The following is a 25,644-nucleotide window of genomic DNA, read 5'->3' as shown; positions in this document are numbered from 1 at the left end:
ACAGAAAACGAAGCATTAGTATTGTGCTTGGATATACATACAGTCAGTGAGTGGTGCTTTCGAATGTTGGTATTCCAACTTCTCAATGCAATGTTGCTAAAGCGAAGCTCACAACTTTAAATTATAAACATGTATTAATAAGAGTATTATATTTGGTATGTGTATGGTATAACAGACGATGCAGAATCGAAAATGTCAAGAAATCCAAATAAAAATGACATTACGTAAGTGTCTGCGTATTCACCTAAGCACTCATTTTCCCCACAGCACGCGAAGGCAGCATAAGTGGCGGTCCACAGGGTGTCATGGCGTCGAAGGAGGCCGAGCTCCGACAACATCACATCGGTAACATCAAAGTTTCGTCGACACTCCATTCGTGAGGCTTTTTTCATCGAACGAGTCCTGAATATTTATGAGCTACGGGCGAGGACGTAGGCTGGTAAGTCGGCTTTGAAGCTCCTTGTTTACCCGCCGAATCTCCCCATACGGCGAATTAACTGGAACGACCGCGACAGCCTCCCGTTCCAGGGAGTCGTGACGTGAAGCTTCGACACACGTTGAAACTTTTAACCAACATGTAAACACAGTTGTTCTATAAGATGTCACAAATATTAAAACGTCACTGGCATTATGTCCGGCACATAAACGCCTAAACCGACCTTTAAGTTGATCAATCCTGCTAAATGTTGGTTGGTTAGCATAACTGTGCTAAGATGTAGCTGTCCATGTCTACCTTAAAAAAAAGAGCACCTCCTTGTTTTTGTGCTTCAACTCGAGTTTTTATTTTTGTGTTTTTTTTGTCACTCTTTGGGAAAGTTTGTGTAAGGCACATTGCAATGGACATGTATGGTTAACCTGCTGAATGAGGAGGAATGACTGGAATGCACAGCCAACACTACTCGGTATGTACAGCTACCATACTAACTGCCCATATAGGAGCATTATTAAAACGTCATGTTATGATATGGAACGGCAGTCATTTGGGAATTAGATTCAAGTGAAACATCATATCTTTGGCAAAAAAAACCTCACCGCTGAACAAAATCAACAGAAGCGAGATGAGATATATGACCAGTCTATACACCGAGATCTTGTTAGAGAGTTAATATGAGGCATTATGGAAATACTTCACATAGAACTTAGTATATTGCATTTAAAGCCCCTAATATTGCACATGGAGGTTGATCAGATATTGCACTAGAGGGCTGTAATAATGCTGTAATAATGTTAAAAACCGTATTTAGGAGGTTATAACTAGGTTGTCTGTCTTAAATGTCTTATTTCCGCATATTATGTCTACTTTATTGGGTAACAGCCATGTAAATGTGACTATACCTCTAATCTTAAAATCAACTTTCGCCCCCAAAGCATGCGACCACGAAGGGATTAGAACCCTCAATCATCCTTATCCATTAGACCACACAGCCCTACATCAGTTGTTTCATCTTATACAGAATCCATTCCTCTACTATTATTATTACTACTACTGCTATTACTGTAAAGAATAGCAATAATAATAATAGAGAATGATGAACTGAGTGACCTTGAGCAGGTCTGCTTCAGTCGGAAATGAGCTGAATGTGAGTGTCTGTTTATGGTCCGGAGGACCCAGCCAGGCTTTGTCGTTCCACTCGGGTGGCTGACCGCAGCTGTCGCTTGCGTGGCCGGTGGCCGGTGTCCAGACACTACGTAACTTACGTAACTTCTTGGTTCAAATCAAAAACCTTACACATAAAATTGGCTAAATTAAATAAAAGTTATTATTAATTAATAATATGGACATTGAAGCAAATTGTACTTTCTTTTTACATAAATGAAGTATTTTCAGGGCTATAAATGGCTAAATGAAGTAAAATATACATATGCAGCATTCAGAAGGTGCATTTGAAGATGTGATGATATGTAGTATTTTACACTGATCACTAGGTCGCTAAACAATGTTAAAAACCATATTTAAAAGGATGTAAACAGGTTTTCCATGCACTTAACTATGAAAATATTAACCGTGATAAATGAGGGGTTACTGTGTAATATAGTTATAATTCTAAATAAATATGGGGATTATGGGATGTGAAAATGTCAGATGAATTGATTTCTCAACAAATAGCATCCATGCTCCCTGCCGTGCAGGTGGGAGAAGAAGTTTAGCACTGCACTCTGATAGTAGAGGTTGTGGAGGTGATGATGGGGACAGAGGCGTATTTAAGGTGACGTCCGGCGGCAGCTGTTTTCTATTGAAAGCCCGTCAGGATCTATTTTCAGCCAGAGGAGAATAACAAACATCACATGTCTTCTCCAGCCTTGTGTACAGCTCAGACGGGCTGATCGGATCATTTCATGACGGGTGTACCAGCAACGTCAGTGTGGTGATGGATGCTGGTCAGCTTGTCGCCGTGTACATACACGCTGTTTCTCTTGTGTTTACATGAATCAGTGCTTGGACTCCACCTCTCCCTAAATCAAGGCTGGTTCCCCTTGGGTTCCGTTTCTTGAAATGTTCCATATGAGACTATTTATATACATTTTAACAAGGTACCACAATAGTGTGCGAAAGCGCTAACATAACACTCCCATTTATCATGGTGGCTTAGCCTATTTGCTGAAGAAAAACAAAATGATCAAACGTGCTGATGAACAGTTGGTTGGCTTTATTTCAAGATGTGTAGTGAAGCCTGCTTTTTTTTTACACAAAGCTGTCAAATGGTGGGTACAGTAGGCTTAGATGTTTGAGTATTCATGAGATGTCAGGCCGGGAGGATATGAAAAATTTTTGCTAATAGGAGTCAAATGGGACCAAAATTCGTCCCCAGTATGCAAATCTCCTTTTCGATACACCTCGCAATAGAAACAGATAAAAAATGTATATAATAATCCAGGCCAAGTTTCACCCAATAAGCTTGAAGGGTTAAGATGTGTAGTGTTTTTAGCTGCCCTTGGTGAATTGGGGTGCAGGTTAGAGAGGCCATCATGTCCTTTGGAGCACCTCTTCACACATTAGGTCTTCATAAACAGGCTCTGGGGACACAGGGGAACATTTCATCATGCTAACAACCCGGACTCCAGCACACCTTGATGTAGACAGCAAGCCTTGTCTGGTTGTGTGGTGCAGGTTGGTGTGCATGTCGTCTGCTGTGGCAGAGAGTCTGATCCTTGGCAGAGCTCCATGTGTGGCTGCATCGTTCAAGCGCTGCTGCACGGAATGCGTCCCAAGCCTCTCTGGCGGCAGACCAGCGGCTTTTATTACGGCCTTGAAGCAAAACCTCTCCAAACAGATAGCTGCTTATTTTCATGCTCTCCAAATGTTAACAAGGATCTTGCCTGTGCGATTAATGATGCCTCATGAGCAGGTACTTGAATATATGTGTATAAGTGTATGTCACTGTACACTACTGTGTACAGTCTACCAGGAACTGTCTTATATATGACCTTAGCATTGTTAATTGTCCTGTAAGGTGCTGCCTTTTTTAAAGTAGTGGTTGTCTTTTGGCGACACCTCGTAGTCGCAGTAATTCATTATCAGACAACATGACCAACGCGACCAGCATGAGACACTGTGAGTCAAAACAGAAACCTGAGGGCTCGGAAGAAAGAAAGCACACAAATAGTAAGTGTGCAGCATGCGAGTGTATTAAGTGTCATTGCAGCTGTCACAGTGACTCCATCTTTAATATTAATATGACGACAATCAGCAATGAGGCTCACGATGGTGCACATTAATCCTGACACTGCGACACAACATGGAGCGGGGGGTTGTACAGTCAGTCCGAAGTGGCAGCTCACAACAGACTAGGTGTTCTCCCCCAACCCCCTTCACTGCAAACGGACACTGCCGGTGTATTTATAGCCTCGGCACACAAGCTAGCTGCATGTCTTCAACGTGGAAGGCGTTCATAACCACCCGTGCTGGCCGCCGTTCTAGACCGTTCTGTTACCTCGCTTTAGCTGTTTGGATTACTTTTCACTTTGTTTTGACTAGCTGGGCTTGTGGTGTGGTGAGGAATCCGATTAATGCAGTGCCGTGTTGACTTTTGTCTCTAGATGTAAGATGGAGAAGCCCGTCCTACAGACGCAGCCATCCACCCTGCCCTTTTTCGACACGGCCCACGCCTTCAACCTTCTACGCGGGATCCATGAGCTCCGCGCCGAGAGGAAGTTCTTTGACGTGACTCTATGCGCCGAGGGCCGAGAGTTCCACTGCCACCGCACGGTGCTGGCGGCGGCCAGCACCTACTTCCGGGCCATGTTCGCCGGGACGCTGCGGGAGAGCGCTATGGACAGGGTGGTTCTCTACGAGGTCTCGGCAGAGCTTTTGGGACTTCTTGTGGACTTCTGCTACACGGGACGGGTCACTGTCACACAGGACAACGTGGACCTGCTGCTGAAAACGGCGGATCTGTTTCAGTTCCCGTCAGTCAAGGAGGCCTGCTGCGCTTTTCTGGAACAGCGTCTGGACGTTTCCAACTGCTTAGAAATCCAGGACTTTGCCGAGGCCTACGCTTGCCGAGAGCTGGCAGCCAGCGCTCGCCGCTTCGTCCTCAAGAACCTGATGGATCTGGCCAAAGGGACAGACTTTGAGCGCCTGCCATGGAAGCGCCTGCTAGAGTTTGTGTCTGACGACGAGCTGTGCGTGGACAAGGAGGAGACAGTTTATCAGATTGCCGTGCGCTGGGTGAAGGCTGACCTCCAGCGGCGGCTCCACTACTGGCCCGAGCTCCTCCAGCAGGTGCGGCTGCCTTTCGTCCGCAGGTTCTTCTTGTTGGCCCACGTGGAGAGCGACCCTCTGGTGTACCTGTCGCCCGCCTGCCTCCGCCTGGTGAACGAGGCCCGCAGTTTCCAGTCCTGCGAGTACGACCGCCATGACCGGCCGTGCCGCCGCATGCGCCCGCGGCCGTCCACTGGACTGGCCGAGATCCTGGTGGTGGTGGGCGGCTGCGACAAGGACTGCGACGAGCTGGTCACCGTCGACTGTTTCAACCCACAGACGGGCCAGTGGCGCTACCTGGCCGAGTTCCCGGACCACCTGGGGGGAGGCTACAGCATAGCGGCCCTTGGGAACGACATGTATGTCACCGGTAAGTCTTGTTCCATCTTTGGAAGCATTTTTAGATGACATAAAACTTTTCTTTGTCACAATACGTTCCATTGCCTATTCTATGGTCATCATCACATCAGTCCTCTCTGCCATGACTCCCATGGTGGAACAACTGACAAACATGATATGATCAATGTGGAAAATACAAAAGTAAATAAGGCCACTGAGTGAAGTGCACCAGCCACGCGGTGACACAAAGACACAAACAAAACCACAGCAACTGTTCTTTTTGCGGCGCTGTAAGTTTCCACCGCCTTGGAAATAAACTGCAGGCTCTTTGGCGAAGGGGTGAAAGTAAAGAGGGGTACGTTGTGCTGCCAAGGCCTCATGGTAGCCAGCCACAGCCTTTGAGTAAACATCTCAAACCTGTCCCGATGAGACACCCATACGAGCTCTGTAACCTTAGGAGCTTTGGCTCACTCCGTCGCTCACTTAAATAACTGCCCGTTTGCGTACTTGAATGTGTCTTACGCCCAACACGGTTGATGATTGAACGTATGAAACATTATCAGAGCACTATCGACATGAAATAACACCCCTATGCTTAAGATTGCGCTTTTAACATGATTAGAGCCCTCTAGACATGATATAAAACCCCTATAGTCACTTTTACACTCCTATTACACAATATAGTAGACATAATACCACAGAATATATGTTTAAGATTGCGCTTTTAACATGATTAGAGCCCTCTGGACATGAAATAACACCCCTATAGTCACCTCCTATTACCCAATTTAGTAGATATAAGAGAAAATTAAGACATTTTTTGTTATATTACAACTTGAATAAAAGTCTGTAATTATTCATCTCTATTCAACTCTTTTCTCCAATATTCCAAAGGTTGAAGGCGTGGGCCATGTCGAAAAAGGGCAGGGCGGATGGCTGCATCTGTAGGACAGGCCTCTCCATCTTACATCTAGAGACCATTCTTGTAAAATTAAAAAAGCGTCTTTTTCTTTCATCATGCTACTAAAATCATGTTAATTGTTATTCTCATAAAAGTACTGCTGATTTTTCCATTAATGATAGCCGAGATAAATACTGATATCATGAAGATAAATACTGATATCATGAATAAAAAATAGTGATATTGCAGAGATAAATACAGATATCATATATACTGATATGATACAGAAAAGTATATACAATAGAATGTACTGTAATACAGATACATAAGTGGTGATATAGAGAGCATTGAGTTGATAACAGAACTAGCATTACGGTTGTTGTGTCCTTCCGTCAGGCGGATCGGACGGCTCGCGCCTCTACGACGGCGTGTGGCGCTACAAGTCGAGCGTGAACGAGTGGACGGAGGTGTCGCCCATGCTGAAGGCGCGCGAGTACCACAGCTCGTGTGTGCTGAAGGGCCAGCTGCACGTGGTGGCGTCGGACAGCACAGAGCGCTACGACCACACGCTGGACTGCTGGGAGGCGCTGCCGCCCATGCTGCACGCCATGGACAACTGCTCCACCACCACCTGTGGCGGCCGCCTCTACGCCATCGGCTGCCTGGCTGGCGAGGACACCATGGCCGTCCAGAGCTACGACCCGGATAGCGAGCGCTGGTCCATTGTCAACTGTGGGCAGCTGCCGCCGTGGTCCTTCACCCCGAAAACAGTGACCCTCAACGGCCTCATCTTCTTCGTCAGGTGTGGACGGAATGGAGTGCCTTTTTCGTGACAAAGGGGTGGAGATGTTGGTTTAGGAGGGCCAGCTTTGACTTGGATGTCTGTTGTAGGGATGACCTGGCGGAGGTGGACGTCTATAACCCTCAGAAGAACGAGTGGGACAAGATCAGTCCGATGAACCAGGTTTGTCTTCCATCATCCTGTCACGTTTGATTTAAGCCTGGGGGTGTTCCTCCAACACCTCAGCTCTGGCATACAGGTCACAAACCACATTATTCATATCATATCATTCCTCATTTTTGCTATTTTTATTTATTTGACAACTGTCTTCTATGAAACTGCCAGTGTTTTACCTCCATTTCCCCAAAACTCAATTTGTTGCTTTCTTTCTTTGTCATTAGAACTTCAAAAAAGATTTCTACTTCCTGCTAGTAAACTCAAAATATTATGACATTCTTCTCAGAAAATTAGGACTTTTCTCCTTAGATTACAACTTTTTTTCTTCATGTTTTCACATTCTGCTAATTGTAGAATGTGCCACGGGTTCACAAATGACCCCCATGTCGCAGTTTGGACACCCCAGACTGCAGCGTATCCATCTGCGGTTGTCATAACCTAAAATACATTTAGGAGTAGTAAATTTTTTAACCTTCAGGCTAACAGCTCACCTCTCGGTCCAGGTCCATGTGGGAGGCAGCGTGGCGGCGCTGGGCGGAAAACTGTACGTGTCGGGTGGCTATGACAACACGTTCGAGCTGTCGGATGTGGTGGAGGCGTACGACCCGGCCACACGCGCCTGGAGCGTGGCGGGCCGCCTCCCCCAGCCCACCTTCTGGCACGGCAGCGTCAGCATCTTCCGCCAGTTCATGCCGCTGGTGTCCAGCGCCTTCCAGCCCGCCGAGGTCCCCGTCCCCGACGCCATCCACCTGCACCGGCACCAGCGCCAGCAGGCCCTCCACAATCTCAACAACAACCTCAACCAGAACCAGGAGGTCAACGCGGCGCTCTGAGGGTCGTGGACCTTTGACCTCATCGCCATGCTGAAACCCCAAGGATGAAGGATGAGCCTCTCGGGCCGCTGTCATCCGTGTCTCTCCCTTTGCCTTCATTTCCCACCGCCACTAGCCCAAAATGCTAATAGCAAGCTGACTGGTCTACGCCCGTGTCTCCATTGGCGCTCCTATGTTCTTACTATGTGCGTTCAAGCACTGGCGGCACCCCCGGCCACGGGCACCTTCCACTCACAGCAGTCGCTATCTCGGCTGAGTAGCGTAAGTGGAGGGGCTAATGCTAAGTGGTGGCAAAGAACTAAGTAAGCAGGGTACCACAGGGGTGTCCAAAGTGTGTCTAAGAATAACAACAATTCCAAGAATGTCAAAACACTACAGAAATTGTCATTTTAGAGGCAAAAGAGTTGACATTTTTGTCATTTTGTTTCTCTCTACTTACATATTTCTTGAGTGTCAACTTATTGACATTATTTTCCTCCATATTACAAAGTCATTCTCATTATTACAACATTTGTCTCTTCATTTTTGACTTTATTCTTGCACAATTACTGCTGGTCTGTCCGTTTCTTTTATTGGGGCGGGGGATTGTCATTTTGGGTTAGTATTTAAACTTTATGCTACTTATTGACAGTTACAACGTTATTCTGAATACATCTACATTCCATGGACAGTTGACACCATGGCTTCATTGAAGTTTAGGACTGCTGGGTAGAATATTGAGCAGCACAACCAGCAGGGGGCGCTGTGGAATGCTAATCTACCTATAATGCTAATTATCTCTGCTAATACTAACAGTCTAGTGTCTTTGTGTACCAGGGGGGTTGTTTTTTTACAATGAAATGAAATGCATGACTTAAACAATGTATTTAAGCAAGCGCAGAGTGATGCATTGACCTGGAATGTATAAATGTGTCTGTCAGCCATACGTCACACGTGTGTGTTGTTTAATTGTTAGTTGGTTCCACCAAAGGCAACTAGACTCTCTCTGGGAGGGCGGCTGTGGTGAGTGTCATGGCGTCCATGTGCAGTATCCTACAGTATCATGACCTTCGTATTTCATCATGTCTCTTCCCTCAGTGTTGCAACACGTCTGCTCTACTCTATGATCACTCGCACCACGCAGTCCAGGCCCAGCCTTGAGGAAGCAGAGCTCGTCACCTCCTCGGGGCCCGCAGGAACCTCCACCACCTCCTCCCGCTCCTCCTCCTGCTGAGCAAGCGTCTCCACGGTGGCCGCAAAGGTCTCTGTTAGCGGCACTGCCTCATCACCTTCGCCATCGTCATCCTCCACGACCACGTTCCTCAGTTTCCTCAAACGGGGGTTGTAGTTCTCGGTGCGCTTGTGGATCAGGACGTGACGACGCAGGTGAGCCTGGGTGAGAGATGATGATTACAAACGAGAAAGAATATATACCAATAAATAGATGTTAAGGTCTATTAGCATATGCTACAGTTATTTTGTCCTTGGTCAGCATTTAAGCAGCAAAAGGACTAAATATATGTATATGACATACAAATATAAGGCATTACAAGACATCATGTGCACTCTGTCAGTAATGATACCGTAATGTTCGGTGAGAGACACAATCTCCAGGTTCACTTCCACCGGATAGCACCGGAACACATTTCAGTCATACAGTGAAGAAAATAAGTATTTGAACACCCTGCTATTTTGCTATTTCTCCCACTTAGAAATCATGGAGGGGTCTGAAATTTTCATCGTAGGTGCATGTCCACTGTGAGAGAGATAAACTAAAAAGAAAAATCCAGAAATCACAATGCATGATTTTTTAACAATTTATTTGTGTGATACAGCTGCAAATAAGTATTTGAACACCTGAGAAAATGAATGTTAATATTTGGTACAGTAGCCTTTGTTTGCTATTACAGAGGTCAAACGTTTCCTGTAGTTTTTCACCAGGTTTGCACACACTGCAGGAGGGATCTTGGCCCACTCCTCCACACAGATCTTCTCTAGATCAGTCAGGTTTCTGGGCTGTCGCTGAGAAACACGGAGTTTGAGCTCCCTCCAAAGATTTTCGATTGGGTTCAGGTCTGGAGACTGGCTGGGCCATGCTAGAACCTTGATATGCTTCTTACGGAGCCACTCCTTGGTTTTCCTGGCTGTGTGCTTCGGGTCGTTGTCGTGTTGGAAGACCCAGCCACGACCCATCTTCAATGCTCTGACAGAGGGAAGGAGGTTGTTCCCCAAAATCTCACAATACACGGCCCCAGTCATCCTCTCTTTAATGCAGTGCACTCGTCCTGTCCCATGTGCAGAAAAACACCCCCAAAGCATGATGCTACCACCCCCATGCTTCACAGTAGGGATGGTGTTCTTCGGATTGTACTCTTCATTCTTCTTCCTCCAAACACGCTTATTGGAATTATGACCAAAAAGTTCTATTTTGGTCTCATCTGACCATAAAACTTTCTCCCATGACTCCTCTGTATCATCCAAATGGTCATATGCAAACTTAAGACGGGCCTTGACATGTGCTGGTTTAAGCAGGGGAACCTTTCGTGCCATGCATGATTTCACATCATGACGTCTTAGTGTATTACCTACAGTAACCTTGGAAACGGTGGTCCCAGCTCTTTTCAGGTCATTGACCAAGTCCTGTCGTGTAGTTCTGGGCTGATTCCTCACCTTTCTTAGAATCATTGAGACCCCACGAGGTGATATCTTGCATGGGGCTCCACTCCGATTGAGATTGACCGTCATGTTTAGCTTCTTCCATTTTCTAATGATAGCTCCAACAGTGGACCTTTTTTCACCAAGCTGCTTGGTAATTGCTCCGTAGCCCTTTCCAGCCTTGTGGAGGTGTACAATTTTGTCTCTGGTGTCTTTGGACAGCTCTTTGGTCTTCGCCATGTTACAAGTTAAAGTCTTACTGATTGTATGGGGTGGACAGGTGTCTTTATGCAGCTAACGACCTCAAACAGGTGCATCTGATTCAGGATGATACATGGAGTGCAGGTGGACTTCTAATGGGCAGACTAACAGGTCTTTCAGGGTCAGAATTCTAGATGATACACAGGTGTTCAAATACTTATTTGCAGCTGTATCACACAAATAAATTGTTAAAAAATCATGCATTGTGATTTCTGGATTTTTCTTTTTAGTTTATCTCTCTCACAGTGGACATGCACCTACGATGAAAATTTCAGACCCCTCCATGATTTCTAAGTGGGAGAAATAGCAAAATAGCAGGGTGTTCAAATACTTATTTTCTTCACTGTACGTCTGTTTTGGATGTCTTCCATCCATTGTCTGTACCACAGGCATGCTGGAGCCTATCCCAGCTACACCCTGGACTGGTGGCCATCCAATCACAGGGCACATATAGACAAACAACCATTCACACTCATCCCATTCGGTCGCCAATTAACCAAACATGTTTTTGGAATGTGGGAGGAAACCGGAGTAGATGTCTTATTTTCTAGGTAGGACTGTAGGGGTGTTAGTTCATGTCTACAGGGCTCTAATAATGTTAAAAAGTGTTATTACATTTTTTTCGTGGGTAACAGGAGTATAAATGTGACTGTAGGGGTGTTATTTCATGTCTAGAGGGCTCTAATGTTCAAAAGCATGTTTAGAAGGCTTTAAATGGGTTTCCTATGTCTTATTTTCTCTTCTGTCTACTATCTCGGTTAATAGGGGTGTGAAGGTGATATAGGGATGTTATTTTAAGTATATAGGTCTCTAATGTCTTAAAATGACTTAAAGGTCTTAAAGGGAGTTTCAATATTGGTGCTATTTGATGTGTCGTAGGTTGAAAATAACAGAATAACATTTCCGACAATTAAGAAGGAAGTAGTAAAATAAAGTGGGAATAACAGCTGTAATTTTGACGAGAATACAGTCCAAATATTATGGAAAAGTGGTATTTTAACAAGGAAAAATGTCTTGATAAATACATGGCTAATATTTTAAGGGAAAATGTCATTGTAGTAGCACAGACTTAAAATATTGACATTTCTTCAAAAAAGGTGTAGTATGCAACAAAGAAAAGAAAATCAAGTTGCTATTGGAGAATAAGAGAATAAATGGTAATATAAAGAGTGATAGCATAGCAACAGTACACGAGTGCCATCTACTGTACTTTACCTGTCGGGTGAACTTGTACCCGCAGTCGGGGCATTCAAACTTCCTCACACCCTTATGGCGCCGCAGATGAACCCTCAGCTGCTCTTTGGCTGGGAAGAGGAAGGAAGGCTGCTGTCTGATGCTTGCCAAAAGCCATGGCGGCCATGTCAAATGGGCGTTTACCTTTAAAGGTCTTGCTGCAGATGTGGCAGCCGTGGGGGCGACCCTCCTCGTGCTTGCTGGCCTTGTGGCGCAGGAGGGCGCCCTTCTCGGTGAAACGCTGCTCGCACACGTCGCACGGGAAGGGACGCTCACCCGTGTGTGTGCGGTGGTGCTTGTCCAGACTGGCTGGGGGGGGGCATTACATTAGTTTATTCTTTCATTTTCAACTATTTTTACTTTCTTGTATCAACTTTTCATGATGTAATTATGACTTTATTCCCATAGATGATTTCACTTTGTTAAATAAGGACTCATAAAAGCGCAGCTGTTTTTTCCATCTCTGCTGTATTTTGTTTCCAATTTTCATCTGGAAATGATGACTATAGTCCTACAATATTAATTACTCATCATATTGTGACTTTCTTGAAAAACTACTACTCTAGGCTAGTAAAATGACACCATTTCTATTCTGGTAAGCTTAATGTTGAATTGATTCTGGCAAGAAAATGTGAAAAGTAAGCGGTGAAAAGGAGTCACGGCAAGGCCAGGGGGTGTTACCTTGTGTTCGGAAGGTTTTTCCGCACAGATGACACTGGTAGGGGCGCTCGCCGCTGTGCACGCGCAGATGCATGTTGAGGTTGTTCTTCTGGGAGAAGGCGTGGCTGCAGATGCTGCACACGAAGGGCCGCTCGTTTCTGCAAACAAAGTTGATACGGGGTGCTTTTGGAGCGATACCAGAGACATCGGCATGGGCTGTGATTATATCATTTGGGGGGGATGCCAAATGAAAGGTTATACCAAGTTACTCTTAGTATATTTCAGCCTAGTCAAATACCCCCCTCGCCTTCCCATTTTTGCTTTTTTTTGTAGTATTTCAACTTTATTTCTCCCCATAATATTACAAGTTTCTCAAAATTTTTATTTTTCAATTTTTCCAATTTTCAATTCCCATCTTAATTTGCCAAAAAATGTTTCATTTTTCTCATATTACTACTTTAATATTTCTTAAATATGTCAACATTAACCTTCTCAACTAACATAATTTTTTCCTCATATTATTCTTGTAAAATTGCGACTTTATTCTTGTCAAATGTTTGATAATTGAATTAATCCCATATCCATATCTGGTCTTTGTTCTCGTACATTTTAAAATTACTACTATTTATTATATAGGATCATGTTTTTCAAGTATTTAATATTTCAACGTTATGCTCCTGAAGTTAGTTAGTTCAGTTGAACGTGAGTTTGGCGTCCTCTAGCGGCGGGCTGTGGCGGTGCAGCGGCTGTACCTGTGGATGGCCTTGATGTGCATCTGCAGGCCGTTGCGACTTGACGCGCGGTGGCCGCACTCCTCGCACACAAAGGGCTTTTCACCGCGATGTTTGGACGCTTCGTGCACTCGCAGCTCCGAGCGTGTCAGGAAGCCTTTGGGGCACTGAAGACACTGAAAGACACGCCCACCCGTGCACTTCTTTTATTCACGCAAAAACGCCTGGCGACCCGTGCAATCGTTCTGAGGAAAAAGTTCTTTACAGCAGCAGGATGCTCCTGTCGTGTCAAAGATCTGTCAAAGATCATTTCTGGAGTCCGGCTGTCATAGGATATAGGATATTATAGGATATACGATATTACAGGATATTTGACTCGTGGTTTCCCAACAACGGTAGTGTTCCTACCATTTACACAATCTATCATGTTTCAAGGTTACTATCACTAATAGCAGCATGCTTCTTGGACTAATGTTTTTGCTGTAGATTCCCAAAAACAGCCGGTCAATTTTGTCACGTAGAGGATCTTTGGCTAGTGTTTCTGCACAAAATTACGACGAACAGCAGAGTGCTCTTGTTATATTGCACTCTTTGCTATCGATTCCTAAAAACAGCAGCTCATCCTTGTTATATGGAGGATCTTTGTGTGTTTTTGCTATGGATTATTAAAAACAGCAGATCACTCTTGCTGTATTGAGGATCTTTGCCTCGAGTTTTTGCTATGGATTCTTAAAAACAGCAGATCACTTGTCACAGAGTATCTTTGACTTGTGTTTTTGCTATTGATTCCTAAAAACAGCAGCTCACTCTTGTTATATAGAGGATCTTTGACTCGTGTTTTTGCTATTGATTCCTAAAAACAGCAGATCACTCTAGTTGTATAGATGATCTTTCACTTGTCTTTTTGCAATCAATTTATAAAAACAGCAGATCACTCTTGTCGTATAGAGGATCTTTGGCATGTGCTTTTGACCTTAAAAACAGCAAAGCATTCCTGTCACATAGAGGATCTTTGAATGGTGCTAGTCCCAACTGTGCTGCGCTTACCGCATGCGGCTTGGGGTATCCGTGGACCTTCATCATGTGACCCGTCAGGTTCTTCTTGTACATGAACTGCTCGGCGCACGTGGGACACTGCAGGACACGCAAACGCGACACATCAAGCGTCGGCAATCACGTCAGGGATGCGACGCATGCACGTACGTACCTTGTAGGGCATCTGTCCTGTGTGGGAGACCACGTGCGCACGCAGCGCCTCTTTGTCTCCAAAGGTCGCCGAGCACGTCTGACACGCGTACGTCTGGAAACCACACCGCTGCATCACAAACGAGAATCCATCAGGCGGCAAACGCTCAGCTCACCTGTGTGCTGCTACAACGCCTCAGCTGGTGGATCATCAGATTCTCTTTTCGGAAGTAGCGCTTCCCGCATTTCTGGCAAGCGAAAGGTTTCTCTCCCGTGTGTCGTCTTTGCAAAAAAGGCGCAAACAAAATCAGACGCGGTGTCCATGCTAACGGGCTAACCGTGGTCTACCTGTTGTGGACTTTCAGGTAGTATTTGCTCTTGAAGACTTTGCCGCAGACGGGACAGCGTGCCGAGTTCATCGACTCCTCCGCCGCCACCGCTTCGCCGCCGTCATCCGACGTGAGCTGGCGCCGCCTGGCGGGAATGTACTCCTCGTCTGAGTCCGGGACGGCGGTCTCAAAGTCCTCGCCTGCGTCCGTGTCGTTGACATCGCTGGGCAGCTCCGTAGCCTGCAGAGAGGCCACCTTTTATTGCTGCACGCTGGACGTCTGCAACAGCACTTCAAACATCACATACTCGTGTACCGATATAAGACGAAAGGAGTTTACGGACTGAATAAAATGTCAAATAGGCTATAAAACTCATTTTCCAAGAATCAAGTTGGCATTTCACAAGATTGAAGTCACCAATGCGTGCTCAATTGTACTTTTACTCTACTTTTACTTAATGTACAACTTTATTCACGCAGATTTCACAGAAAAAAGGCACAAGTTAAGGAGAATAACGACTCCAGTACATTTAGTAGAAGAAAGTCGTATTCTCCTAAATTTATGAGAGTAAAGTCCTGATGAAGAAAAAAGTAATAAATTCACGAGGAAAAAGTGATTTATAAGAATAACGACTTTATTCTCGCACATTTATGAGAAAGTCATAATAAAGTTGTACATTAAGGAGAACAAATCTGGAAATGAACTAGGAAAAAAATTTCATAAATTTAAGAGCGAAAAAATATCGTAAATTGAAGACGTTTTGGGCGGCACGGTGGTCTAGGGGTTAGCACGCAGACCTCACAGCTAGGAGACCAGGGTTCAATCCCACCCTCGGGCATCTCTGTGTGGAGTTTGCATGTTCTCCCTGTGCATGCGTGGGTTTTCTCCGGGTACTCCGGTTTCCTCCCACATTCCAAAAACATGCTAGGTTAATTGGCCACTCCAAATTGTCCATAGTGTGAATGGTTGTTTGTCTATATGTGCCCTGTGATTGGCTGGCGACCAGTCCAGGGTGTAGAAGCCGAAGACAGCTGGGATAGGCTCCAGCACCCCCCGCGACCCTCGGTAGAAAATGAATGAATGAATGAAGACGTTTTCTTGTATATTTACGACTCTATTCTGGTAAATTTAGGAGGAAAAAAAAGCCATGCATTGATGAGAACAATGACTTCATTCTGGGAAATTAGTGGGGTTTTTTTCAGGTACATTTTTGAGAAAAATCGTAAAGTCGTACATTGCTGAATGTATGACTTGTAATATTGTGCATTTTTCCTCGCACTTTTACAACTTTTTCTCGAATTGCGATGAAAAGTAACTTGTAAATGTACTTTAAAAAATATTTCTTGTTATTCCTAAACTTTATTCTGGTAAATGTCGGACTTTATTGTTGAAGTCTCAATGTGGCACTAATACTCTGCAGTTGTCTTTTTTTTTTAAACTTGATTTATTCTCTCGATTCCAACTCTTTAATCTTAGTATTGGACTTCCATTTTTACTGTTTTTTTTGTTTTCTTGTTGAATTATATTATATTTTTAGAAGTCATGACATTAAAAACATGTACTTTTTTATACAAGATGTTACAAGTTACGTAAACATTACAAGGCTAATTTGACAAGAAAAAAAAACGAATATATATATATATATATATATATATATATATATATATATATATATATATATATATATATATATATATATATATATATATATATATATATATATATATATATATATAAAAAATTTTTTTTTACTTTTTGAATTGGGTACCTGACTTCCAGCAGCGGTCTGCTCTGGGATGTCATGGCAAAGAGGAGGCGGGGATTTCTGCGCGACATCACCGGCGGCGTCCTCATCCGGCATCAGCCGTCTGGGACCTTTGACCACCCGGCCTGAGCGTGTGGTGGCCGGGGCGCTCACGCTTCCCGCGTGCGCATCAGAGCCAGTGTCGTCTTGAGCAGATGCCGTGCAGTTAGCATCGGAAACCACGTCGGCGGCCTCCGTCTTCCGGGGCCTGCCTCTCCCCCGCTTGAGAGGGGGGGCGTCCTCAGGCGTGTCCCTGAAGCACTGACACAGCGCTAGCGCCTCTGGGACACGCAGACTGGACGCCGCACTCCGCACCTTGTCCAGGACGCCAGGGTCCAGCTTGAGTTGCCCTGTGTAGACAAAGTCCAGCAGGAGCTCCAAGCCCTGGCCGGAGCACTCGTGGAGGCTCAGCTCCTCGCCGGCGGACATCTCGGCGCTCTGGAAGGCTTGACTGAAGCAGGCGAGGACGCCGCGGTGAGCAGAGTAGACCCCGCCATCCGACACTTTCAGGAGGGTGTCGCAGAACCTCCCTGCCGCCCTCTGCTGGTTCAACATGGACAGGACGCGCTGGGCGTGCTCCGCCGCACGCATCCTTGCTGAAACAACGTAGCATCACATTAAATAGCGTACACGTTTTTATTGAAAGAAATATTTGTGCCAACATTAAATATTTATCATATACAAGTTCATTGAGATACAGCAGTGTAAAAACAATGTGTCTAGATTCTTCATAAATATGGCTAGACCTTGCGTGTCTGCAACCTCAGATTCAGTTCAAGTACAAAAAACTCGAAAACGGCCCTGGTGTACTGCTCTTTGAGGAGGTTAAAACCCCAGAGCATTAGATGATATCAAGGCAACCATCATGCAACCATGTTAGGGTTCTACAGGATGATATCAAGGCATTAGTGGGGCACAATGCTACCTTTCCATCTGCTCTTAAAGAGGCTAGAAGTAAAAGTACTCAAATTAGGAACTCACATTCAATTCGATTTTATTTCACATTGCAGTTCATGAAAAGTTCCCCATTCATGTATTTCATGGACTTTATTTCACCATATGTGGAAAAATAACTAACATTACAATGCATTGTACAAGTAAAGGCCTCACATCAAACAGCTGCTTGATACTCTCTGCAGTTGAGTAATTAAGGCTCCCATGGCCACATGAGGAAATTGGATATTTCCCCCTCATATATTAAGCCAGAGTTGTATTTCTAGTTGTAATAGGAAATCCCAGATATGAAAATCACCGGTTGAAACCAAGTATTACCTGCTGAATTGTGGGGACAAGTATACCTGTACAGGTGGTACCACTCGGTACTATACAGAGTTGTTCTAGCAACAAACCTCGACGTTTACTCCCTAGCATGCATTTTCAAGACGCTCCCTTAGCTCGCCCGGCGCGCAGTAGCTACTTTAAAAAAGCTTCCATGTAACCGACGTGACTTAAACGTCGACTTGTAGGCATTCATAAACCTCGCGGTGCCGTTTTCAAAGGGAAATGGCGGTGTAGTTTGTAGGAAAGAGGTAAAACTACCTTCACTTACCTTCTTTTGCTTCTTGCAGGCCCCTAAATGTTACCGGAAAAGGAAGTGATGTCATCGCTGACCGAACTCCGGAATAGAAACCTTTGGTTTTTGGGATGTGTACCGTAGTAGACATACTTTTAACCAGAAATGATTTTCAAAAAGCGAGCATTTGTTTTTGACTTATATAATAATCACGGTACGACCGATAAAAGGCTACGATAACGTTGTATTAGTCACAACTCGTAAAGAGCATCACTCCGGGAGCAATGGTAGTTGGCCATCTCGATTCTGCTTCCTCTGTGGCTGTACACATGTTAGCTCGTCCGCTAACTTTGGCGACTCGTTAAAACATTTCAAGTGGTTTGCTAGAAGCGAGGATTCTGAACGATTTGAAAAATTTAAATGTTCTTTTAACGTAATTTCCCCCGGTGTCTGTCGAACAGCATTTAGCAAGTAATGCAGCGTTAGCGACGGCACGTTAGCCACTCGCTAGCGGCGCTATTTTTGTTGTTGCCGTTGCTGAATGGTTCCTATTTGAAGGTAAATGGACCTAACGTCAACTTGCATCTAAACTAATTATGCTTATTTAGGTTTGCTGTTAATACTGTTGCATGATATGTTGAAATAACACGTGAATGGTTTGTTATTCTGATCCAGCCAGCCACCTAACATAATGAAGGCAAAGCGGGGCAGTCATTCAAAGGGCAGCACCAAATCCCACAAGTGGAAGGACGTCAGGGGCAAAGTTTGCAGACCCCCCATCGACCCCTCTGACCTCAACTCTAGCCAGGCCATGGCCCGCATGATCAAGGAGCACCGGGAGACCACCAAGAAGAAGCCCACCGTGAAGAGACTGAAGACCAAGGCAAAGCCAGTGGCCGGGAACAAGTCCTTCAGCAATGGCGCCATGGAGTTGGATTCTGACGAGTCTCAGGAGTGGAAGCACTATGCCCAGTCCGTCCAAGTCAATGGGGTCACGAAGCAGGAGGATGCAGCCACTTGTCGACTGGATGGGAGGTCTCTCCATCAGTGTGCAGAGAGGGACGCCAAGCGGAAGCACGCTTTGCTGGTCATGCAGCAGGGAGAGGTGAGCTTCAGCGCCTTTCGGCATCAAGTCCACCTAACCCCTCGTCCCGTTCCTGCTTTCAGATGCTGTGTTTCCGCGGGAAGTGCTTTTTGACCTGCCTGTACGGCCGTGTGGAAGTGATGGGCTTCACCATCGAGGAGGGCCAGCAGTCATACCCGCTCTTCTCTCCCGCCTCGCATTGTCCGCTGACTGTCAGAGCCGAGGAGGGCTGTCATGACGGTCGGGACCACAGGAGCGCCGCTTCAGACGTCCTGCACAGTTACCTTTCACCCGGTAAATGAACTGAATGATTGACAGACGATGTAAAAGCTTTACTGAGTCTTAAGTCACATTTGAAAACATTTGTCACTGTGAAAAGCTTGTGTATAATCTACAAAAACTCTCTCCGGGTGTCGTGGCGACAGCGTCACAGAAGAAGCTACTTCGGAGGGTTACCCCCCAGTCCGCCATCGTCCTGCTGGAGCCCATGGACACGCCGCTGACACGCTTCCTCTCCAGCTTCACGGATCTCGGCGGACTGTTCAACCCCCCTGTGGTACGTGAGGTCCTATACGCACTTGCATATAACATTCATGTGGTTTTAGATGAAAGAGGAATTGATGGGGGGAAATCGGCAAAAGTGTATTTATTTAATATTAAATGTATTCATATATACGTATTATTTTTATGTTATGATTATTATATTGTTTCATTTTCACTGCAGTCCTGTAGGGGGCAGTATGGTTCGGACAAAACTAGTAAGGACGAAAATAGGGGGGAAAAACTACTCCCTTTGTACCGAAATATACGTATTTTCAAAGAAAAACAAAGTTATGATTGACAATGCGGCTCAATGCTTAATTAAAAAAAACTCAATTTTAAATGTTGGTTTTGAAGTGAAATGGGAATCAATCTTGGAATGTTCTGAGCTCCTGTTTCCAAGAGAGCCAAGTGGTGCACTCCAAACACACTTCATCGACTAATCCCTAAAGATGGACTCATTGGTTCCTTTATCCAGATCTGCACCAACGTGTACTGTATTGTACTGTACAATACAGGCTAGACTGTAATACAGATCACACATGGTGTTTCTAAAATGGGAATATTCCACCCGACAGGCTGAACTCACGTCGGCCATCTTGGACACACCCCTGAATGGTCTGGGCGTGGTCCCTCTGGCCGCCGACATCGAGGGGTTGAAGGTGTCGCCCAGCTGCCAGGATTCCCTGGACGCCGTGGTGGGCGCCTGTCGAGGTTATCAAGTCAGATGTTTCTGTTTGTTTGGTTTTTGTACATCTTTTGGACTTTGTTAAAGTGTGTGTGTGTGTGTGTGTGTGTCACAGGGGACATGGACGGCTGCACGGTGGTCCTCGTCTATGGCGCCAAGAACGTGGGCAAGTCCACGTATATCCGCATCCTCATCAATACTTTACTCAATCAGTAAGTCTCCTCCAACATTTCTCATCCTTTTGGGACAATACCAGACACTCATCTCTCTCTCTCTCTCTCTCTCTGTGCGCCTGTGTGTGTGTGTGTGTGTGTGCGCGTGCGTGTGCAGTACCACCAGTGTGGACTATTTAGAAGCAGATGTTGGTCAAACAGAATTCACCCCAACCGGTTGCCTTTCTTTGCTGACCGTCACAGAGCCTCTACTAGGTATGGAATATCCTCTACTGCAGGGGTGCTCACACTTTTTCAGCATGCGAGCTACTTTTAAAATGACCGAGTCAAAATGATCTACCCACTACAAAAATGCAAAACATCTATTTATTTTCAAATGTATTGAGGATTATTTGTACGTACAATGTATGTTGATGTACCTTACATAACCAAATGAGCCAATATTGCAAAACACACATAATTAACTATTAACATTTTTTGTAATTACCTGAGTTTACTTTGATGACTTGCACTGAATTGAACCAGCCAGGGATGCATAGTCCGGACAGTAGCTGCTGATAGCCAGGTTAGCCAGGCAAACGCACTTCGAAAAAGACATTGTGGAAAAAAAAAGTCCACCTCCCATTCCGTATGGAAGTGATATGTTTTTGCCTTTTTACTTGGTCCAGCTCCTTCACTCATTTTAGTGACCATAAACTTTAGCGAGGGCTTAAAATCTGACGCAATTCGCCGACTAGCTTAGCACTTTGCATCGTTGTTTACGCATGAGCGGTGACCTAAAGGTCAAAATTCAGTTGTCATCTGACTGGTTGTCCTGTATGTCAATCAAGTAACAGGGATGGATGATAGGCCGTAAGTCCTGCTGCACTTAGAGACGTTGTTTGATTTGATTGGTCGCCCGAAGGGCAACATTCAGTTGTCATCTGAATGGCTGCCCTGTATATCAATCAAGTGACGGCATTGATGCTGGGATGATATTTTTTTAATGTCACGCCGCGATCGACCAGCGATCGACCAGTACCACCTCCGCGATCGACCGGTAGCTCGCGATCGACTTAATGAGCACCCCTGCTCTACTGGTACTACGTCTTCCATGGATGCTATACTACTAAAGTAGTATATTGAAGGATTGCAGAAGTTTTGTGTCTTCACTGGACTGTGTGACTTCTGAAAGTATGTTGTGTTTAGTGGACTGTGTTACACTGTTAGTGTTGTTGTGGGGTATTAGGGTAGTATAGCGAAGTATGACAGTAATATGGCATGTTTATAGTCATTTTGTGAGATATTAGGGTAGTACAGTGAAGTATGACAGTAATATGGCGTGTTTATAGTCATTGTGAGGTATTAGGGTAGTATAGTGAAGTATGACAGTAATATGGCATGTTTATAGTCATATTGTGCGGTATTAGGGTAGTATAGCAAAGTATGACAGTAATATGGCGTGTTTATAGTCATATTGTGAGGTATTAGGGTAGTACAGTGAAGTATGGAGGTATTATGGTGTGTTTAGTGGGCTGTTAGTTATATTGAGAAGTACAGGGTTCGTGTACTATGGTGGAGTATGCCCATAGTGATGTGTCATTGTATATAATGTTAATATAGTATTATGGAAGTATGGTGTATTGAGTGTACTGGTTGTGTGGTCAGGCCCCCCCTTCACACATCAGTGTACTCCAGACCACATGGTTTACTACGGCCAGTCGTCCTGCGAGTCAGACTTGGGTCGCTACCTGGAAAGCCTCATGTCCTTGTGGAGGAAACGCCCCCCCAGCAAAGACACGCCCCTGGTCATCAACACCATGGGCTGGGTCAAAGGTCAGCACGGATGCCACATGGGTGTCAGAAGGTGCGTGTTTAATTCCAGCATTGACGTGGTTCAGGTTTGTGTTTGTGGTCCAGGTTTGGGGCTGCAGCTGCTGGTGGATTTGCTGCGCTTCCTCCCGGTGTCGCACGTCATCCAGCTGTCTCACGGCGGCGCTCCGCAGTGCCCGGCGCTCACACCGGACTTCCTCAGGATGGCCGATGGCTTCCAGACGCACCCGCCGACCCAGACGGCGCTGGACGAGCTGACGGAGAGCCACGGCCCGCCGCGCAGCTACCTCCACATGAGCGTCACGGCCGACTTCCAGGGCGCCGGCAGCCAAGGACGGACGTAAGCGTTAGGGGGGGCAGCCGTGGCGGCACGCCGTCGCCCTAAGCGGCTCACGTTTGCTTTGTGAACAGGAAGCTCCAGCGACCCAATGAGCAGAGAGATGTGTCACTGTTGGCTTACCTCAGTCAGCTGCAGTCTGCTGATCCGGGACCAGTTAGACCTCTTCACTCCCTCACGCCATACCAGGTTTGTAAAGAGAAGGTGAAATCATCCAATATCCTCAAGGGGACCAGATATTTTGGTAGGCCGCGCATCTCCATCTGTGTGTGTTGACCTTTTGGACTCTTTCATGAGTATTTTCTGCCGCAGGTGCCGCACACAGCCGTGGCGTTAGGCGTGATCCACTTTGAGGTGGCGCCCAGCGACATGCTGTACGCCGCCAACGCGGGCCTGGTGGGTCTCTGCTGCATGGCTGAGAAGGTGACCAGCAACGGAGGTCCAGTCCTGCTATCCCGGGCCCCCGTCTGCCCCTGTGTGGGCCTGGGTATGACCCACACTCCCTCGCCCATGTGCTGATGGTACGCTACGGGATGCCTGCTGGTGTACACTGTGCTGTCGTCCTCCAGGTGTGCTGCGAGGTATCGACATGGCGCGAGGTCTCTACTTTGTCTTGACGCCGCTGGACCCCGCCCTCCTGTGCAAGGTCAACTGTCTCCTCCTGGGGGCCACGTCTTTGCCCTCCTGCATCCTGACCACGCAGGTTAGATATGCTGATGAAGATCCAGCAACATCTTTGTTTCAAGGAGACCTGTGATGCTTTTACCACCTAACTGATTTGTGTATTTGGAAGCGAGTCCTGAACGAACTTTGGGATGGCTGTGAACGCTCGCTTTCAGAGTTTTTTCTAACATTGACTCCCTTATATGGGCATGCGCTGTAGGCCAGATTGGGAGTGGGAGTGCTCGGAGGCGGACTGTGGTTGGAATAAATTAAAACGGGGTCTTTTGGAAAGCCAAGGGAATACAGCTGGAATAGGTGCAGCTTCTGGAAGATCTAGGGGGTTTTCTGTACAGTTAGTGTGTAGCTGCTCTACAGGAGTCCACAAAAAATGGGCATAATAGGTCACCTCTAATATTATCATAGTAGCATTTTTAGCCATTTTCAGAGCTAGACACTGTCATGGTAGTATTAGCAAACAAAAAGCATTTATAAATATGCTAAGTGTTTATATATGTATATGTACGTCTATGTATGAACACCGTGCATCAAGTCCCATTTGACTCCCATAAGCAGCATAGGATGTGTTTTTAATAATACCTGCTAATACTAAATGTAAGCCTCACCACTTGACAGCAGTTTAAAAGAAAAAAGCAGGCTTCTCTACACCTTGGCAAATTTCCCCACTGAGGGACGGATAAAGGCATATCTTATCCTATCTTATCTTATCTTAAAATGACATTCTGCCATCCATCAGTCAGCTACAAGCGTGGAAGCTGTAGGTGTGGTTATGGTAGTTTTTCTTTAGCGGATATGCTAACGTAGCATGATGTCACAGTTTGAATGTAATGTAATGCTAGCTGTTACAAACATTTTGTGTCCTTTGTCGTTCAGGGAGGTTTTCAGGGCGATCCCCCTTACGTCACTTCCAACTACAGCTTCGACCTGACCGGAGCGGGAAAGCTGCGAGTCTTCAAGGGCCTGCAGAGACCGGGTCACACGGGGACGCACTGACGCTCCCAAGTCTGGATTGTACAGGACTGAGGTTTTGGCTGTTTTGTACAGGCGGTACTCCCTAACTGAAAGTGTCATTAAAAACAGAAACTTTGTTCTCTTCGACGTTTTAAAAATAACTTTGGGTGGTAGGACACATCTAGACTCTAGTACACGTTCCAGGGTGCAGCTATGTTGAGTTGCCACAAGGGGGCATCATGGGTTCAAGTATTACAACACGTTTGCTTGTTACGTCATGCTAAGCCCCGCCCCCTCAGCATGTCTCACGTTCTCTTGTCTTTGTTGTAGGAAAGTTTACATTAGCCATACTAATGAACATGCCAATAAATTACATTTATTTACTGCTATATTGTCTTTGAAAAAATGCTGTGGCCGCTTTTTGATTTGCAACTACAAAAGACAAGATGCCGTACATATGAATGATCATTAATTATAAATTATATTTATGGCGCGTTAAGTATTACAAGTATTTGTGTTTCATTTTGACTGAAAGAATGCCAACATGCTAGCATAATAGCAGTGTGTGTGTAGGTATATGTGCCTACCTCTGAAAATGCTAAAAATGTGCATGCTGGCATGATAGCAACATGATAGCTAAATAGCTAAATTCGTTAAAGTAAAAAACGCTAGTATGCTCACATTAGCAGTAGTAACATGCTAACCAAACATGATAGTGTCTGATGAAAAGACTAATATGCATGCTATGCCAATTTTTAAATGTTAACACCTAGCATGATAGTGCCGAGTGTTCTTAAACACTGAGGACAGCGGTTAAAATGCTACCATGCTAATGTTAACACTACATGTGGTTGCATTTAAAAAAAGCTAACATTAGCATGCTCAAAGGTCTGGTCGGTATCGAATAAAACTTTTACACGTTCTGGGGATTGTAAGAAGCTATGTCATTTTAATGAGAGCTACTGATGTTACATGAGGTGCAGGGGCTTCAAAGCGTGTGTTGAGTAATCGAGTGGGCACTTCCGCGAAGCGTGTACGGAGGCTTGATCATTGGGGGGAGGGGCTGGAATTGATGACGTCCTAAGCCTCCCGCTCCGGCTGCACCACGTGACGAATTCGGGAAGAGGTTCACAATTTGCCTGTCACTCAACCATATAAACCCCCATATAAATGTGGGACTTGTGTTCATTGTGCAAATGAAAGATCACACGTTTTTATCAGCCACAAGAAAAGAGGATGAGGCCCTTGTTGACATGGATGCCAAAGATACACAACCCTAAAGCATAGTGGAGATG

At 45.5% G+C, this 25,644-nt stretch overlaps 3 protein-coding genes across 6 annotated transcripts; 2 read left to right on the top strand and 1 right to left on the bottom strand.

The window, feature by feature from the left end:
- The first annotated feature begins 260 nt into the window (after positions 1–260).
- On the top strand, positions 261–8,658 carry klhl21 (kelch-like family member 21). 2 transcript variants are annotated; one of them, XM_058050910.1, is made up of 6 exons: positions 261–439; positions 4,039–4,723; positions 4,982–5,072; positions 6,339–6,744; positions 6,834–6,906; positions 7,404–8,658. In XM_058050910.1, exons 2-6 carry the CDS (start codon positions 4,046–4,048, stop codon positions 7,731–7,733), a joined length of 1,578 nt encoding a protein of 525 aa, XP_057906893.1. In that variant the 5' UTR covers positions 261–439; positions 4,039–4,045; the 3' UTR covers positions 7,734–8,658. The 2 variants fall into 2 exon arrangements, with proteins under 2 accessions (XP_057906893.1, XP_057906892.1); XM_058050909.1 differs by having other exon boundaries at positions 4,039–5,072.
- Positions 7,819–18,408, bottom strand: zbtb48 (zinc finger and BTB domain containing 48). Of its 3 annotated transcripts, none has more exons than XM_058050905.1 (11): positions 18,120–18,408; positions 16,535–17,166; positions 14,786–15,006; positions 14,614–14,719; positions 14,460–14,552; positions 14,300–14,386; positions 13,274–13,428; positions 12,543–12,679; positions 12,006–12,170; positions 11,844–11,932; positions 7,819–9,104 (listed from the first exon to the last, which is right to left on the bottom strand). In XM_058050905.1, the coding sequence occupies exons 1-11, from the start codon at positions 18,232–18,234 to the stop codon at positions 8,829–8,831; spliced, it is 2,076 nt and encodes a 691-aa protein (XP_057906888.1). In that variant the 5' UTR covers positions 18,235–18,408; the 3' UTR covers positions 7,819–8,828. The 3 variants fall into 3 exon arrangements, with proteins under 3 accessions (XP_057906888.1, XP_057906889.1, XP_057906890.1); XM_058050906.1 differs by having other exon boundaries at positions 18,110–18,167; XM_058050907.1 differs by lacking the exon at positions 18,120–18,408 and adding an exon at positions 17,843–18,048.
- nol9 (nucleolar protein 9) lies at positions 18,150–24,738 on the top strand. The gene is made up of 13 exons (XM_058050908.1): positions 18,150–18,641; positions 18,759–19,188; positions 19,251–19,461; positions 19,593–19,723; positions 20,286–20,421; positions 20,511–20,607; positions 20,726–20,823; positions 22,216–22,383; positions 22,468–22,720; positions 22,792–22,906; positions 23,030–23,204; positions 23,287–23,420; positions 24,272–24,738. The coding sequence occupies exons 2-13, from the start codon at positions 18,775–18,777 to the stop codon at positions 24,389–24,391; spliced, it is 2,052 nt and encodes a 683-aa protein (XP_057906891.1). The 5' UTR covers positions 18,150–18,641; positions 18,759–18,774; the 3' UTR covers positions 24,392–24,738.
- Positions 24,739–25,644: the final 906 nt, after the last annotated feature.

This window comes from Doryrhamphus excisus, chromosome 16, assembly GCF_030265055.1.
Source record: "Doryrhamphus excisus isolate RoL2022-K1 chromosome 16, RoL_Dexc_1.0, whole genome shotgun sequence".
Lineage (NCBI taxonomy): Eukaryota > Metazoa > Chordata > Actinopteri > Syngnathiformes > Syngnathidae > Doryrhamphus > Doryrhamphus excisus.
Note: the sequence above shows the minus strand (reverse complement) of the source record. Positions and strands in the feature narration are given on the sequence as shown.

Coding starts and splice junctions, on each gene's coding strand:
- nol9 (XM_058050908.1), top strand. CDS start 18,775: ATGAAGGCAAAGCGGGGCAGTCATTCAAAGGGCAGCACCAAATCCCAC. Junction 19,462..19,592: donor GCACAGTTACCTTTCACCCG/GTAAATGAACTG, acceptor TCGTGGCGACAG/CGTCACAGAAGAAGCTACTT. Junction 22,384..22,467: donor CACCATGGGCTGGGTCAAAG/GTCAGCACGGAT, acceptor TTTGTGGTCCAG/GTTTGGGGCTGCAGCTGCTG.
- zbtb48 (XM_058050905.1), bottom strand. CDS start 18,234: ATGTCTACTACGGTACACATCCCAAAAACCAAAGGTTTCTATTCCGGA. Junction 13,429..14,299: donor GATACCCCAAGCCGCATGCG/GTAAGCGCAGCA, acceptor CGTGTCTTTCAG/TGTCTTCAGTGCCCCAAAGG. Junction 11,933..12,005: donor CTGCAGCAAGACCTTTAAAG/GTAAACGCCCAT, acceptor TCCTCTTCCCAG/CCAAAGAGCAGCTGAGGGTT.
- klhl21 (XM_058050909.1), top strand. CDS start 4,046: ATGGAGAAGCCCGTCCTACAGACGCAGCCATCCACCCTGCCCTTTTTC. Junction 6,745..6,833: donor GGCCTCATCTTCTTCGTCAG/GTGTGGACGGAA, acceptor TGTCTGTTGTAG/GGATGACCTGGCGGAGGTGG. Junction 6,907..7,403: donor AGATCAGTCCGATGAACCAG/GTTTGTCTTCCA, acceptor CTCTCGGTCCAG/GTCCATGTGGGAGGCAGCGT.